The 13,726-nt window shown below is 39.4% G+C and overlaps 1 protein-coding gene across 2 annotated transcripts in view; it reads right to left on the bottom strand.

The window, feature by feature from the left end:
* Positions 1–7,271: 7,271 nt before the first annotated feature.
* cratb (carnitine O-acetyltransferase b) overlaps positions 7,272–13,726 on the bottom strand; it is a 94,704-nt gene continuing 88,249 nt past the window's right edge. The window contains exons 12-15 of one of the 2 annotated variants that reach the window (XM_081377330.1): positions 13,532–13,667; positions 13,371–13,433; positions 13,158–13,295; positions 7,272–9,238 (exon numbers count right to left, since the gene is read on the bottom strand). In XM_081377330.1, coding sequence (XP_081233456.1) covers positions 9,035–9,238; positions 13,158–13,295; positions 13,371–13,433; positions 13,532–13,667 — 541 coding nt within the window. In that variant the 3' untranslated portion in view covers positions 7,272–9,034. The remainder of the gene's footprint in view (positions 9,239–13,157; positions 13,296–13,370; positions 13,434–13,531; positions 13,668–13,726) is intronic. The other variant, XM_081377331.1, reaches the window with a different exon arrangement.

The raw sequence follows: 13,726 nt of genomic DNA on the forward strand, positions 1-13,726 counted from the left end.
CTTTAGAATATTTCTTAATAATCAGATCGACTTCTTTTTGGAAATTAATGACACTCAGGATGTGTCAAGGGGAGTTTTGTGGGAATCTATGAAAGCCTATATTAGGTGCCAAGTTATTTCTTATGTGGCACATAGAGATAAGGAGCGTTTTAAACAACTTAAAGGGCTGGCTGACAAAATTGCAGATATTGACAAGCGCTATGCTCTTTCACCTACGCCAGATCTTTTTAAGGAGAAATTATTATTGCAAACAGAATTTAACACGCTTACGACATGGAAAGCCGAAAAAAATATTTTTAAATCCAGACAGGTATATTATGAGCATGGAGATAAGGCGGGGAGGCTCCTTGCACTGCAGCTCAAACAGCAGTCGTCTGAACAAACGATTTCAGGAATTGAAATAGGTGCAGACTCGATATCCTGCAACCCCCGAATCATTAATGATCAGTTTAAACAATTTTATTCTACCCTATATCAATCAGAGGTGGGTAGTAACTCGTTTGAGATCTACTCATTTCTTGATTCGCTGGATCTCCCCAAGCTTTCTCCAGATGCTCAGTCATCTCTAGAACAGCCGTTGTCACTTGAGGAGATAGCGAGTGCCATCAAGTTGTCTCAGACAGGAAGGGCGCCAGGTCCGGACGGTTTCCCCATGGAGTTTTATAGGGAATTATCTGCTAAACTCACACCCATCCTGAAATCAGTCTATGATGAAGCTTTGGCTACTGGAAATTTGCTGCAGACGCTTACCCAGGCCACGATTTCAGTCTTACTAAAGAAAGATAAGGATCCTGTACAGTGTAGTTCAAACAGGCCAATAAGCCTTCTGTGCTGTGACTATAAGATTTTAACCAAAACTCTTGCACAAAGGTTAAACCCTATTATTTCCACTATTATTGATGAGGACCAAACAGGTTTCATTCCCGGACGGCAATCATTTTTTAATGTGAGAAGACTATTTAGTTTGATATTTTCCCCCCATTCAACGATACATCCAGAAGTTATTCTGAGCCTTGACGCTGAAAAGGCGTTTGACAGAATTGAATGGACCTATCTTTTCGCAGTGCTAGAAAAATTTGGCATGGGGCCTACTTTTTGTAGGTGGATCAAAGTTTTATATTCAACACCTATGGCGGCAGTCAGGACAAACGGTCTGATCTCGGAATATTTTCCGCTCTATAGAGGAACAAGGCAGGGTTGCTGCCTGTCGCCCTTCCTGTTTGACATTGCGATCGAACCATTGGCAACTGCTATCAGATCTGATGGGAGGATTAAGAGTATAACCAGGGGTGAAATAAAACATAAAATTTTGCTTTATGCTGATGATCTCCTTTTGCAGATATCAGACCCAATTGAGAGTATGCCCCATCTTCTTTACTGGCTACAAAAGTTTAGTAACATATCAGGGTATAAAGTTAATCTGTCAAAATCTTTATTGTTTCCATTAAATAATCTGGCAAAACAGATCACTTATGAAAATTCGCCTTTTAAAATTGAAAATGACAAATTTACTTATTTGGGAATAGAAATAGCTGGCTCAATTAAGGCTATTTTCCAGTATAATTACAGGTCTATCTTAGATCGTACCAAAACTGATCTGGATAGGTGGTCAAAAACTCCACTATGCCTGGCAGGACGGATAAATGCGGTGAAGATGACTGTAATGCCCAGGTTTATTTACTTATTTCAAATGATACCCATTTTTCTTCCCAAATCTTATTTTGCTCAGCTGGACCGCTGTATCTCTTTGTTCATATGGAACAAAAAACCTGCACGTATAAAGAAAGCAAGCCTGGAGAGAGCTAAATCTGATGGGGGTTTGGGTTTACCTAATTTCTTGTTTTATTATTGGGCAGCCAATATTGTTAAGTTGACATACTGGATAACCATGTTCGTAGATAAGGAGGGTCCAGTCTGGACTGATATGGAACTGAGATCTACACTCCCAGTTTCTCCGATTTCGATCTTAACCGCCCCTCTCCCACTAAATATTAAATTAACTGAGCTGAACTCAAACTTGGTGGTTCAGAATTCGATTAAGATCTGGGGTCAATTCAGGAAACATTTTAATTTGACCAATACATGTAGCTTCTCTCCAATAATGTTTAATCATCTCTTTGTACCATCTCAAATAGACCATTCATTTGCAGCTTGGCACAGAAGTGGCTTGGTCTTCTTTCGAGATCTCTTCACTGAGGATGGCTTTGTTTCATTTAAATCTTTATGTGAAAACCATAATTTACCTAAGTCTCACTACTTTAGATACCTTCAGGTTCGGAGTTTTGCCTCTAAATTTTTCTCAGGATACCCATCTCCACCCTCTAAAGACCTACTGTATTCAGTTCTTAATGTGAGTCAACCAACTAAAAGAGCAATATCAAAGATCTATGCATTAATTCTTGATGGCTGCCCTCATACATGGGACAAAATCAGGGCAGCGTGGGAAGGAGAGTTTGGAGAAATGATACCGGAAGACATATGGAAAAATACCATACAGCGTATACACACATCTTCTCTCTGTATTAGACATGGCTTGATTCAATTTAAGGTTGTCCACAGGTTGCATTACTCAAAGACAGACTATCTAAATTATACCCTAATGTTGCACCAAACTGTCCTAGATGTCATTATTCTCCTGTTTCTTTGGGGCACATGTTTTGGTCATGTCCATCTTTGTATGATTTTTGGTCATCAATTTTTCAATCACTATCAGCTATATCTGGCGAAACACTGCAGCCTGACCCTTTGATAGCTATCTTCGGTGTAGCACGTGCTGAGCTAAAGCTCTCCCACCTCCATAAAAATGCAATAGCCTATGCTTCATTGCATGCCCGCCGTCTAATACTGTTGAACTGGAAGGCGAAAAACCCTCCTTCCTATGTCCATTGGATTAGAGAGGTGATGTTGGGATTAGCTCTGGAAAAGATTAGATATACAGTGCACGGCTCGGAGGGTAAATATGACAGAACCTGGTCAGTTCATAATGCATAAAGAGTTTGCCTTTTGCTTGACTCATTATTTTTCTTATTTGTTGGTAATTTAGTTTCTTGCCCTGTTTTCTGACCACTGTCCCTAGTCTCCTCAATGCCCGTATTCTGATTAAGATTTCTTTTTTTTTTGTAATAGTTATTTATTTTTTGTATGCTTGTTTTCTTCTTTGTGGGGATGCCACCTGGACGGGGGTGGGGGGTGGGTGGGGTGTGGGTGGGGTGGAGTTCACACAACTTTTGTAATAAATGCTGAACTTATGTCAATGTCTTGTTGAAAATCATAAATAAAGTTGAAAAAAAAAATATTATAATGTTGTTATAAAAAAAAAAAGAATAATATTTAATTTGAGATGTTATATTTAACCTTTAATAATAATACCAGCTGACAGGCTTTAAATTAACATGTATCTACTGAACCCTAGTATTTATCCAAAGGAATATTGAATCAAGATCAGAATCAAATCACAAGAATTGAAATTGTGAAAGCAATAATAAAAACAGTAGCATACCAGTCATTGTACCATGTAAACATTGTGTTGTCACTAAACTTAATAAAATTCTGTTTAGTTACCAAATGTTTTGACAATCACAATACACTTTATTGTGATGTAAAATTTTTTTCACGTCCCCCCCCCAATCCCAATCCACCCATTTCATGTTATGTTATATTTTCACTGTTTACAAAAGCAGGGCCTGCCATCTTGTCTTTTTGGCTTGTTGTTTCTGATTGCACTTTAACTCCAAGGGGAAAATCCAAATCAAATCCCAGAAGGGAAAATCAAATCAAAATAAAGTTAAAACTTGTTTTGAACAATTTCTTTGTCATATGCAGATTGATTTTAAGTAAGGGAAGAAAAATAAATCGATTTAAATCGTAAATCGAATTTGTGAAAAAAATTGGGGATTTTTTTTTAGGCCATACCGCCCTACTAAAAACTCGAGGAAATTGAATGCAAATGCAGTTTGAGGTATGCCCAAGCCCTCCTTACTGCATGCCCGTTATACGTGGTCCCTGAGCTAGTGTTTAATAGACACTTGTTCTAGGAGCGATTAGCCCGGAGAAACAAAAGGTCTGAACACTGCTGAAAGTTTGGTGTGCTGCTCAGCCATGGCCACCTAGGGACTTGGTCATGAAGTCAGTGCTGAAACAGTCATCATATGGAGGAAACCGGTTATATGTGGCTGTGTCTACCATATGCCCCAGGAGCGCCTGAAGGTTATTCAGTGGGACCCTTTCTCACCACTAAGCACCGACCGAACACATTCCAGTTGAGAAACGTGTAAACCAAGTCCACCTCCGAACTGGAAAAAAGCTCCTCAGTCCGTGGACGAGTTAGTCTTCTCCAGTTGACCTGAAGACCCAACTGGCTATGTAGCACTCAAAGGGAGGGACTTGTACTGAGACTTCGACCCCTCAACGCAAGACACTGGATGACCCGTGTTTGTGGATGAGTGGATATCTGAAGTACGCATCTTTCAGGTCCCACGCTGCAGACCATTCACGGATATGAGCATTAGTAATGCGTACTGTGTAGTAACTTAAACGGAGGCTTAAAAAAGGGCCTGAATCAAGCACACAGATCCCTGATGGTCTAACTCACTATAGTTTGAGTACAATGAAGAACAGGCCTCACTTAGAAGCCTATCTTCATATCGGCTGGAGGAACGGCTAGATCACAACCTTTGCCAGTAGGAGGCAACAACCGCACACACGGCAGACACAATTCATAACACAGAAGTGTGCTGGACAAACTGAATCGTCTTAACCGAGTATGATGATACAAAAACCGGCTGAGTCGGTCGGGAGCACCTTTCAGTGCTACAACGGACCAACACAGGGGGTCCAAGGTATCAGAGACATACTCAGAGTGAGGCAGCGGGATAGAGAACAGGAACCCAGCTCGGAAGGCCCGAAGGCGGCCCGAAGCAGGGAACCACTGGATCAGCCAGAAGCACAGTGTAGTGCTAAAACTGAGCGAAGCAGCGGAACCACGGATACCACAGACTTCAGGCAACAAACAGGGACCCAGCTTGAAAGGCCTGAAGGCGGCCAGAGACAGGGTCTGAGTGTGTAGTGTGACACTTACCTGTCTCTATATGATCTCAGGGAGTGCGTGAGAAAGCGAAACCGGGTCCTCGAACCGCACCCAACTGTCGGCTGGACGAAGCAAGAGGTAGCTGAAGGTTGCAAGGCTGTACAGGGTCGCACACCAACAGTCTAAACCTTTATGGACTCAGGAATAGAGGAAATTGCTCTTTCTTTGAAAATCCGCTTTTATGGGAGCCGGCGGCGGAACAGACATACACAAACAAAGACTCCTCCTGGTCCTCCACCGGGGGGGGAAGGAGTGGATCGGTGACAATCTCCAAGAGCTCTCTACTCCATCCCTGAGCGTCCCGCTTCAGGAGCGCTTGCCACCTGGCTTGGCAGAGCCTGGAGCGTCGGCGACCAGGTCCACGCTGAGATCTGGGTGGAGGCTGCTGTGATGACTCAGCGGGAGCAGAGGCGGAGGCAGACGGACCCCCTTGGCGACGAGCAGGCGGAGGATCTGCCCCGGGTGGACGGGTGGAGGCAGCAGTGGGCTGCCGGGGCAGGATGTGCCGGGGCAGGATGTGCCGGATGGCCTCCATCTGCTTTTGGACAGCAGAGAACTATTGGGCAAAGTTCTCCACCGCGTTGCCGAATAGCCCAACCTGAGAAATGGGGGAATCCAGGAACCGAACCTTGTCCGTTTCCCTCATATCCACCAGGTTGAGCCAGAGATGGCGCTCTTGGACCACCAACGTGAACATCGCCAGACCGATCGCGCAAGTTGCAACCTTCGTACCCCAGAGGGCAAGATCGGTCGCAGTGCGGAGCTCATGGTCTGAGCCACCCTCGTGCATATCCATGAATGCCTGGGCCTGGTGGACCTGAAGCAACGCCATAGCATGCAGGGAAGATGCAGCTTGCCCACAGGATTTGTAAGCTTTGCCTGTAAGGACGGACAAAACAGGCCTTAGAGGGGAGACGAGGATCCCCCTTCAATGAGGTAGTCACCGGACACAGTTTCATCACGACAGACAGCTCCACTGGAGGGATAGCCTCGTAACCCTTAAATCACCGCTGCACTCGCTGTCAACACCAGCACTGTGAGTCTTCCAGAAGAACACGGTCACACTCACTTATTGTAGAACAACACTCTTCAGAGACATCTATGGAAGCTTGTTTCCGCCACAAAATAAAAAAAAATAAAAGATAATTGCGACTTTTTATCTCACAATAGCGAGTTTACATCTCGCAATTCTGACTTTATTTCTCAGAATTGCGAGATATAAAGTCAGAATTGCGTGTTTTAAAGTCGCAATTGCGTGTTATAAAGTCAGAATTCTGAGATATAAAGTCAGAATTGCGTGAAATAAAGTCACAATTGCGTGTTATAAAGTCAGAATTCTGACTTTTTTTCTCGCAATTGCGACTTTATATCTCAGAATTCTGACTTTATATCTCAGAATTCTGACTTTATATCTCAGAATTCTGACTTTATATCACGCAATTGGGAGATATAAAGTCAGAATTGCATGATATAAAGTCGCAATTGCGTGTTATAAAGTCAGAATAAACTATTCTGAGGTAAAAAAAAAAAAAAAGTCCGTCTTTTTTTCCCCTTAGAATTGGACTTTATATCTCACAATTCTGAGAAAAGATGTCAGAATTGCGAGATATAAACTCGCAATTATGTGATATAAAGTCGCAATTGCGAGAAAAAAAGTCAGAATTCTGACTTTATAAGACGCAATTGCGACTTTATATCTCGCAATTCTGACTTTATATCTCAGAATTCTGACTTTATATCACGCAATTCTGAATTTATATCTCAGAATTCTGACTTTAAAACACGCAATTCTGACTTTATATCTCGCAATTCTGAGAAATAAAGTCAGAATTGCGAGATGTAAACTCACAATTGTGAGATAAAAAGTCGCAATTATCTTTTATTTTTTTGATTTTGTGGCGGAAACAAGCTTCCATAGACATCAGAAGATCCGATCGGCTCCGAAGCGAAAGACAACTGGTGCGTGCATCCACTTCCGTATTCATACCCGCGCGGCTTGTTTTATTTTTTTTTATTTTTATTTTTTTTACAGTACTCAAAGATGAAGGGCTCCCTAGCGTGATCCCAATCAGTCGACACGTTATAACCAACAGTTACTACTTTGGGTAAATGCTAATTAATAGTCTGTTAATAGGGAGGGTTATAAGCATCAACATATGTTTAAACCAAAGAGCAAACAAACACAGCAATGAAATATGTGATTTTATATATAGACACCAAAATATATTCAAAACAAAGAAACTACATTCAAATAGTATTGCCAAAACACCCAGTACACAAAGAGATATAAATAGTGCGGTATAAGAGTTGAAGTTTCCAGCAATATATGAATCAGTCTTTATAACGTTCACTGGTGTAAACGGTTAAGGTGATTTATGAGAATCAGATACAAGTCTTAATTCTCTTTAGGAAGTCAAATGGTGTGGAGGTTTGGATGGTAAACGAACGACGGTTGCTGACCGTCATCAAACATACAGATTTCCCACCAAAGTAAGTCCATAGCAGTAATCCAACTGTCCAAGGTAACTACATCCAACCAGAAACCTTGTTGCTGGACTCAGTGTAGCAAACCACCAGCCAGGACCACAAAGTTGGCACAAATATTTGTTCAGTACAAACAGAAAAGTCCTTCTACAAGACACAAAATGCCTCCTGTTAATTATGTGCAATCCATTCACTATATTCAATAAGTGCAAAGATAATATTTCATCAGTAAATAAAACATCAACATGAACATATACATTTTACTTACAGTTGAGCATGAAACAGAGCGTTTCAACCAGGACTTTGTTTGACAGGTGACCAAGGAGGACAGCCATGCTAATTTCTTCTACTGCTCACCTGTCTCTTTATCTAGGCATAGAGGTCTCACTAATACCTCTAGTGGTGAGGAGTGTAATTGCAGTTTAAAAAACTAAGTAACTGACAGATGTTTGTTACAACGTTGACTACGTCGAACGTGACCGACTGAAAGGGAACTTAACCCTAATATTGTAGGAAGCAAACACTGAGGGTTCTATACTGTTTAGTAATATCATTAAAAAGAATATTTGCTTGATTTATGTTCTACTTGCAGTATTTGTTTGCGCACATGGTATTTAAAGTTAATATCAATAGCTTTTTTTATTATTAAATGTTAAAGCCCCACCACTTTTGTAGTAGTAGTGCCCCCCTGGTGTGGCTTATATGGCCAAATATATTTTGTCAATGTATGTATTTTTGTGAAAAAAAGTTGTAACTCACATGGAAACCATAACTTAAGAAATTAACTACTTTGTGGTAAAATATAGAGAACATTTGTGAAACTTGAATGAGAAGAAATGTGTAGATCTCTGGCAAAAGTTTCTAAAAGAAAACTCATTTGTTACCAATGTACTCAATTTATTACCAGATAACAAACATGTTTTATAGAGGACATAATGAGTAACAACTCTATATGCTTTAACAGTTATGATTACAGCTTTTGTAACAGTCAATGATTTTATTTTTAAATATTTGGTCAATTTCTGACAAAGCACACATTTTATGAGCAAGAAATGTTTATCAAATTGAACAGCAGGTATGTAACACGTCACATGAAATCAGACTTTATTTTAAACTCTATGATCTTTGACAAAGCTAAAGAGAGACCCAAGTCCACAGCATTAGATCCCTAGCTTAAGCTTTTGGCTGTTCTTATAATAAAAATAATAAAGGCCATCATGCATTTCTTATTAGCAAATGGCCAATCATACACATTCACCTGCATCTCAGTGCTCAAATGCACTATACTTGCAAACTTCCATTAAGACCACTTAAACTTGCTCAAAGACCAGTCATTTAACAAAGCTTGACACTTTCAGGAATAAATTCTGTTCATCACATATTAAAGACTGTGTCCCTGAAGCTGCTGCAATGCTGGATCAGAGTTTTGAAACTGACTCTTAGTCTCTGGATGTCTAAACGGTGCTATACGGAGGGCAAAAATAACTCATGGAGATCCCAAAGTGATCGTTCCAGTGTGAGAGCCAGTTTCTCTGCGTTGGTTTCCTCACAGCAGTTGAAAGCAGTTATGGAGAAGTGGACATGATCTTGCTGTGGATTGTAACACACTGCATAGCCATCTGGAACCAGTGGTCCAAAACACATCACACTGTCTGTAATGGTGGGCACCTGCAAGGAGAACAAAGAACAATGACATACAAGTAATTTTTACTTTTTCATTATGGTTTTCTCACCGTTTAGGCCTGCTGTGTAAATCAAACTATTTTAATTAACGTGGAAAGTTCTGGAGAGGTAGAGAATGGAAAAATAGCAGGGTGTCATTTGCAAAAATCCAAAACTAGGGCAGTCAATTGATTTATTTTTAATCGCGATTAATCACATCTTTTTGTGCAATCTTTAATTTCGCACACTTATCGGGAAATTAAGCATACACCATTTATCTTGTTTAACACGTTCATGTTAATATAATTTGCTTTATTCAGCAAAGTAAACAACCAGATTGAAGGGTGATTCTCATAAAACTATTTCCTGCAAGCTTTTTTCATTTAATTTAGGTGTCTTTCCAAAAAGGACACTTGGAAACTCCAAAAGGACACAAAATAACCAAATGATAATAAGGAGTCCATATAATTCATAAACCTATGCACACCAAAGCAGCCATGGACAAAGACAATAAATAAATAAATAAATAAATCTTTTCGGATAAGACTTCTATAAAAACTTTTCAGAATTCATAGTTTATAGTAGGCCTACGTAGGCCTAAGTGCAACAGCAAAGATCTGGTTTACATTTCAGATAAGTCAAGTTGCGATACCGAACAGGACCACATGGAGATGCCAGAAAAAACCTAAACCACCTGCCTTGACCTGACTGCATATGCCTACTACTGTGCACAGATCCATTCAGAACTACTAAACACCGCAACATACACATGACAGATAAAAACATTATCCTGAGTTAAGGTGTTTGGAAACAAAGTGAATGTACTGAACTTTGTCTGCATAAATACAATGTGCGATCAGTGCATCAAGAGCGCATATAAACAGTTTGTTTGCGCATCAATAATAACAGACTCACGCGTACTTACTGTACAACTCCTATACATCACCGCAATCACCTTTACCTTGATTGCATACCCCATCCATCAAAACTTTACTAGCATGATGCTAATTTGTTTTATCCAGCTGAGAAATTTAGTTTGCGTTATCATCTGGCCATACAGCACTGGGATGTTTTGACGTTCCGTTCATTCAAGTCAAGTCACCTTCATTCAGTCTGTTTTTCAAACATGCAGCGCAATGCATGAGGGCTTGCGCTCTTCAGAAACAACCACAGAATATGACAGAGCCTCTAACACCTCTAACACTCTCAATATTGGGATGAATGAAAATTAAGAGTATAGATGAAAGTAAAAGAGAGAGGGGCATTTTGTTTATTTAGTTGATATATGACCCTATAGCAACTGTGATGGACTGGGCATCTGTCCATGGTGTTTCTCTGCCTTTGACCCAAGGCATTGGGATAAACTCCAACTCCTCCCAAGCACCCTCTTTGTGTGACTTTTCTTTAATTTTTCATTACTAACTAGAAGAATGAAACGGCTCAACCACATACACCCCCTCCCCCCTCTTAAACTGATAGAGCACAAAAAAAGAAGAAAAGAAGAAAGAAAATTCTGTTATTTACACACTGATCTTGGAGTGGCATCAATACACATTCCAGTATAGTTCAAGTTAACTTCTGATTAATGACACATGGAAGTCCCACATCTAGATGTGCCGATATATGGTAATATGATATATCACAACAATGACCATGCACGGTATTGTTATAGTGGGCACATTAAAATACAGTGAATAATTATTTATTACTATTTTGTAGAAGACATTTTAAGAATACTTTTCCATCAACTGGTTAAAATGAAAATGCACATTCACTCAGCAGATGGCGCTGAAGGAACAGCAGACATGCAGCCGTTAGCCCTGTGACCCCTTAAAGGTCCCGTATTATGCCCCTTTTCACAAGATGTAAAATAAGTCTCTGATGTCCCCAGAGTGTGTATGTGAAGTTTCAGCTCAAAATACCCAACAGTTCATTTTTTACAGCATGTTTAAATTGTCATTTTTTGGGGCTCAGAAAAACGCGCTGTTTTAGTGTGTGCCTTTTAAATGCAAATAAGCTGCTGCTGGACGACCCAGGGGGCGGAGCTTCATGAGCTCACGCTCAGTCTCTCAGGACAATTTCATCTCACGGAATGATGATAATATCAGAAACTCTCAGTAACGGTGTTCATTTCGAGTCGGACAATAATGGCTACAGAGTCAGAGTGCTGTATAGAGATGAAACAGGTATAGTTTAGTAGTTTAATTACGGTTATTATAACGTATTTGTCATCTGCTTGTATGTATCCATTATTTATTAATAGCCTACAAGTCTGCTGTCTGAATGATGATCAAACATATACTGATGAGTTTAATAAAGTTTATTGTACATCACACAAAAGATGAAGCGCCAGTTTTACTTCAGAAAAATCAGCATTCCTGTGGGCAGAGGTTAGTCTAAAAACGGTTTTAATGACATCATTAAAGAAGGAAGTAGAGGGATGTAGTCCAAACCATAGATATCATATATAAACGCTAGATGTCTCGTGCGCGCTGCTGGCCTATGGAGGTCGACGTCAGCACATGGCGGCCATCATGCCACAGGCAGCTCGCTCACTCTTTTAATGGTGCATGTACTTTTAAATAACCATAACTTGCTAAATTTTCTACCGATTTTCAAACGGTTTGGTTTGTTATAAATGTCAGAGATGTATCTATGACACTGCATGCATACACTGCATACATATGAATAATTATAACATACATGTTCAAGCATTCGGAATTATAGCCACGTTAATAACGTTTGTAAGAAACCAAACCGTTTGTAAATCCGTCCAGATTTCAGCGAGATAAGAGGATTTGTGTGCGTGCTGATCATTCACTTTACATTAAGCCTGCCTGTGACAAGATGGCCGACCGGTGGAAGTGACTGCGCCATAAGACATCTAACGTTTATATATGATATCTATGGTCCAAACGGGCCGTTCGATGTAGTCAACTTCTGTTAAATAAAATATCTCGCTTGGCATTGAACTTTGAGCTTTATAATTTTACAGATATTATTTATACTCTAACAACAACATTACACACTAACTAAAGTTTGAAACATGGGATCACGAAGAACGGGACCTTTAAACTAAGCAGCTGCGCTACTTTGTTTATGAACAGAATTTCTAAACAGCCATTCAGATATTTGTATTCGCAATCACAGCACCAAATACTTATATAGATATAATAGGCTATTTATTTTCAAACTTAATTTTTTTTTTAATCAGGACTGATTGAAAATGTTCTGATTTCTTATTGTTTGGTAAAACTTTACAATAAGACTTTATTAGTTGACATTAGTTAATTCATTAGTTAACATAAACTGACAATGAAAAATAATTTTAAAGCATTATAAGCCTTAGTTAATGTTAGTTTTTAACATTTAATAATACATTATTAAAAATAAAAACCTGAGCTAACATGAACTAACAATGAGTAACTAACGTTATCAAAGAATAATAACTTATGCAACAAATGTAGCTATTGCTCATTGTTAATGGGTTAATGTGTTAACTAATGAGACTTTATTGCAAAGTGTTACCTATTGTTCTTTATAATTATTTTGCACTTTAATCTGTTTGAAACATTTGTTTATTTTATTTTGTGTGTATAGTTTTATTGTATTTAAATATTCAGGTTTTTTTTGTTATAAGAAAAAAAGTATTCAATCTGCTTATAGTATGAAAACAACATTACAATATTGTGATAATACCGTATACCGTGATAAAAGCTTCAGCAAGATAAAAAATTGATACAGTTGCCTACCCACATCATCACAATAAATGGTCAAAATAAAGATATAGCATGCAATATTTAATGCCCTGTGAACATGTGACATAAAAAATCTGTTTGTACTGCATTTTTTCTATTCAAAATATAAATTTATGCCCATTCATGCTAAATATTACAGTTTCTTTTTTTTTTTTTTCAACAGTTACCTGTCCTGTTCGGAGTTTCCAGTGAGTCGCAAGTCCATAGGCCGTGTCCATGAAAATTCTGGGCACACTAAGCCCCTCCTCAATGGCTTGAAGTTTAAGACCCAACAGGTGGCGGTCTATGCCCTGCCCCATCAGCGACTGATCAAAAATGGCACTCATTATGCAGTCAACATAAATTAGGATCTTTCACATGCAATCCTGTTAGTTCTTCACCTGTTCTGTGAGGATGCTGTAGGCATCAACAGCCTCTCTCAGCAGCTGTACTTTGGCTTCTCTCTTAAATCCATGCAAACAGACACATTTAATGATTAGTGTTACCCATAAATGTGATTCATTTCTCATTTGGTCTCCTCTCCACCATCCTAATTACTCACAGAAACTGCATCATCATCAAAGGCCTGTATGAAGCTCAGCATTTGATTGGTCGGAGAACGGATGTAGTCTGTTCGTCCTCCCCTGAACATCCTCAGAGAGGCGATGTCACAGGCCGCACACACTTCATTGTGAACTCTAGCAGAGAACAGGGACCAAACATGCAATTTATTAATTCATTTCATTATCTGATGTTA

Source organism: Scardinius erythrophthalmus (assembly GCF_964197995.2).
Source record: "Scardinius erythrophthalmus genome assembly, chromosome: 10".
In the NCBI taxonomy this organism is placed as follows: Eukaryota; Metazoa; Chordata; class Actinopteri; order Cypriniformes; family Leuciscidae; genus Scardinius; species Scardinius erythrophthalmus.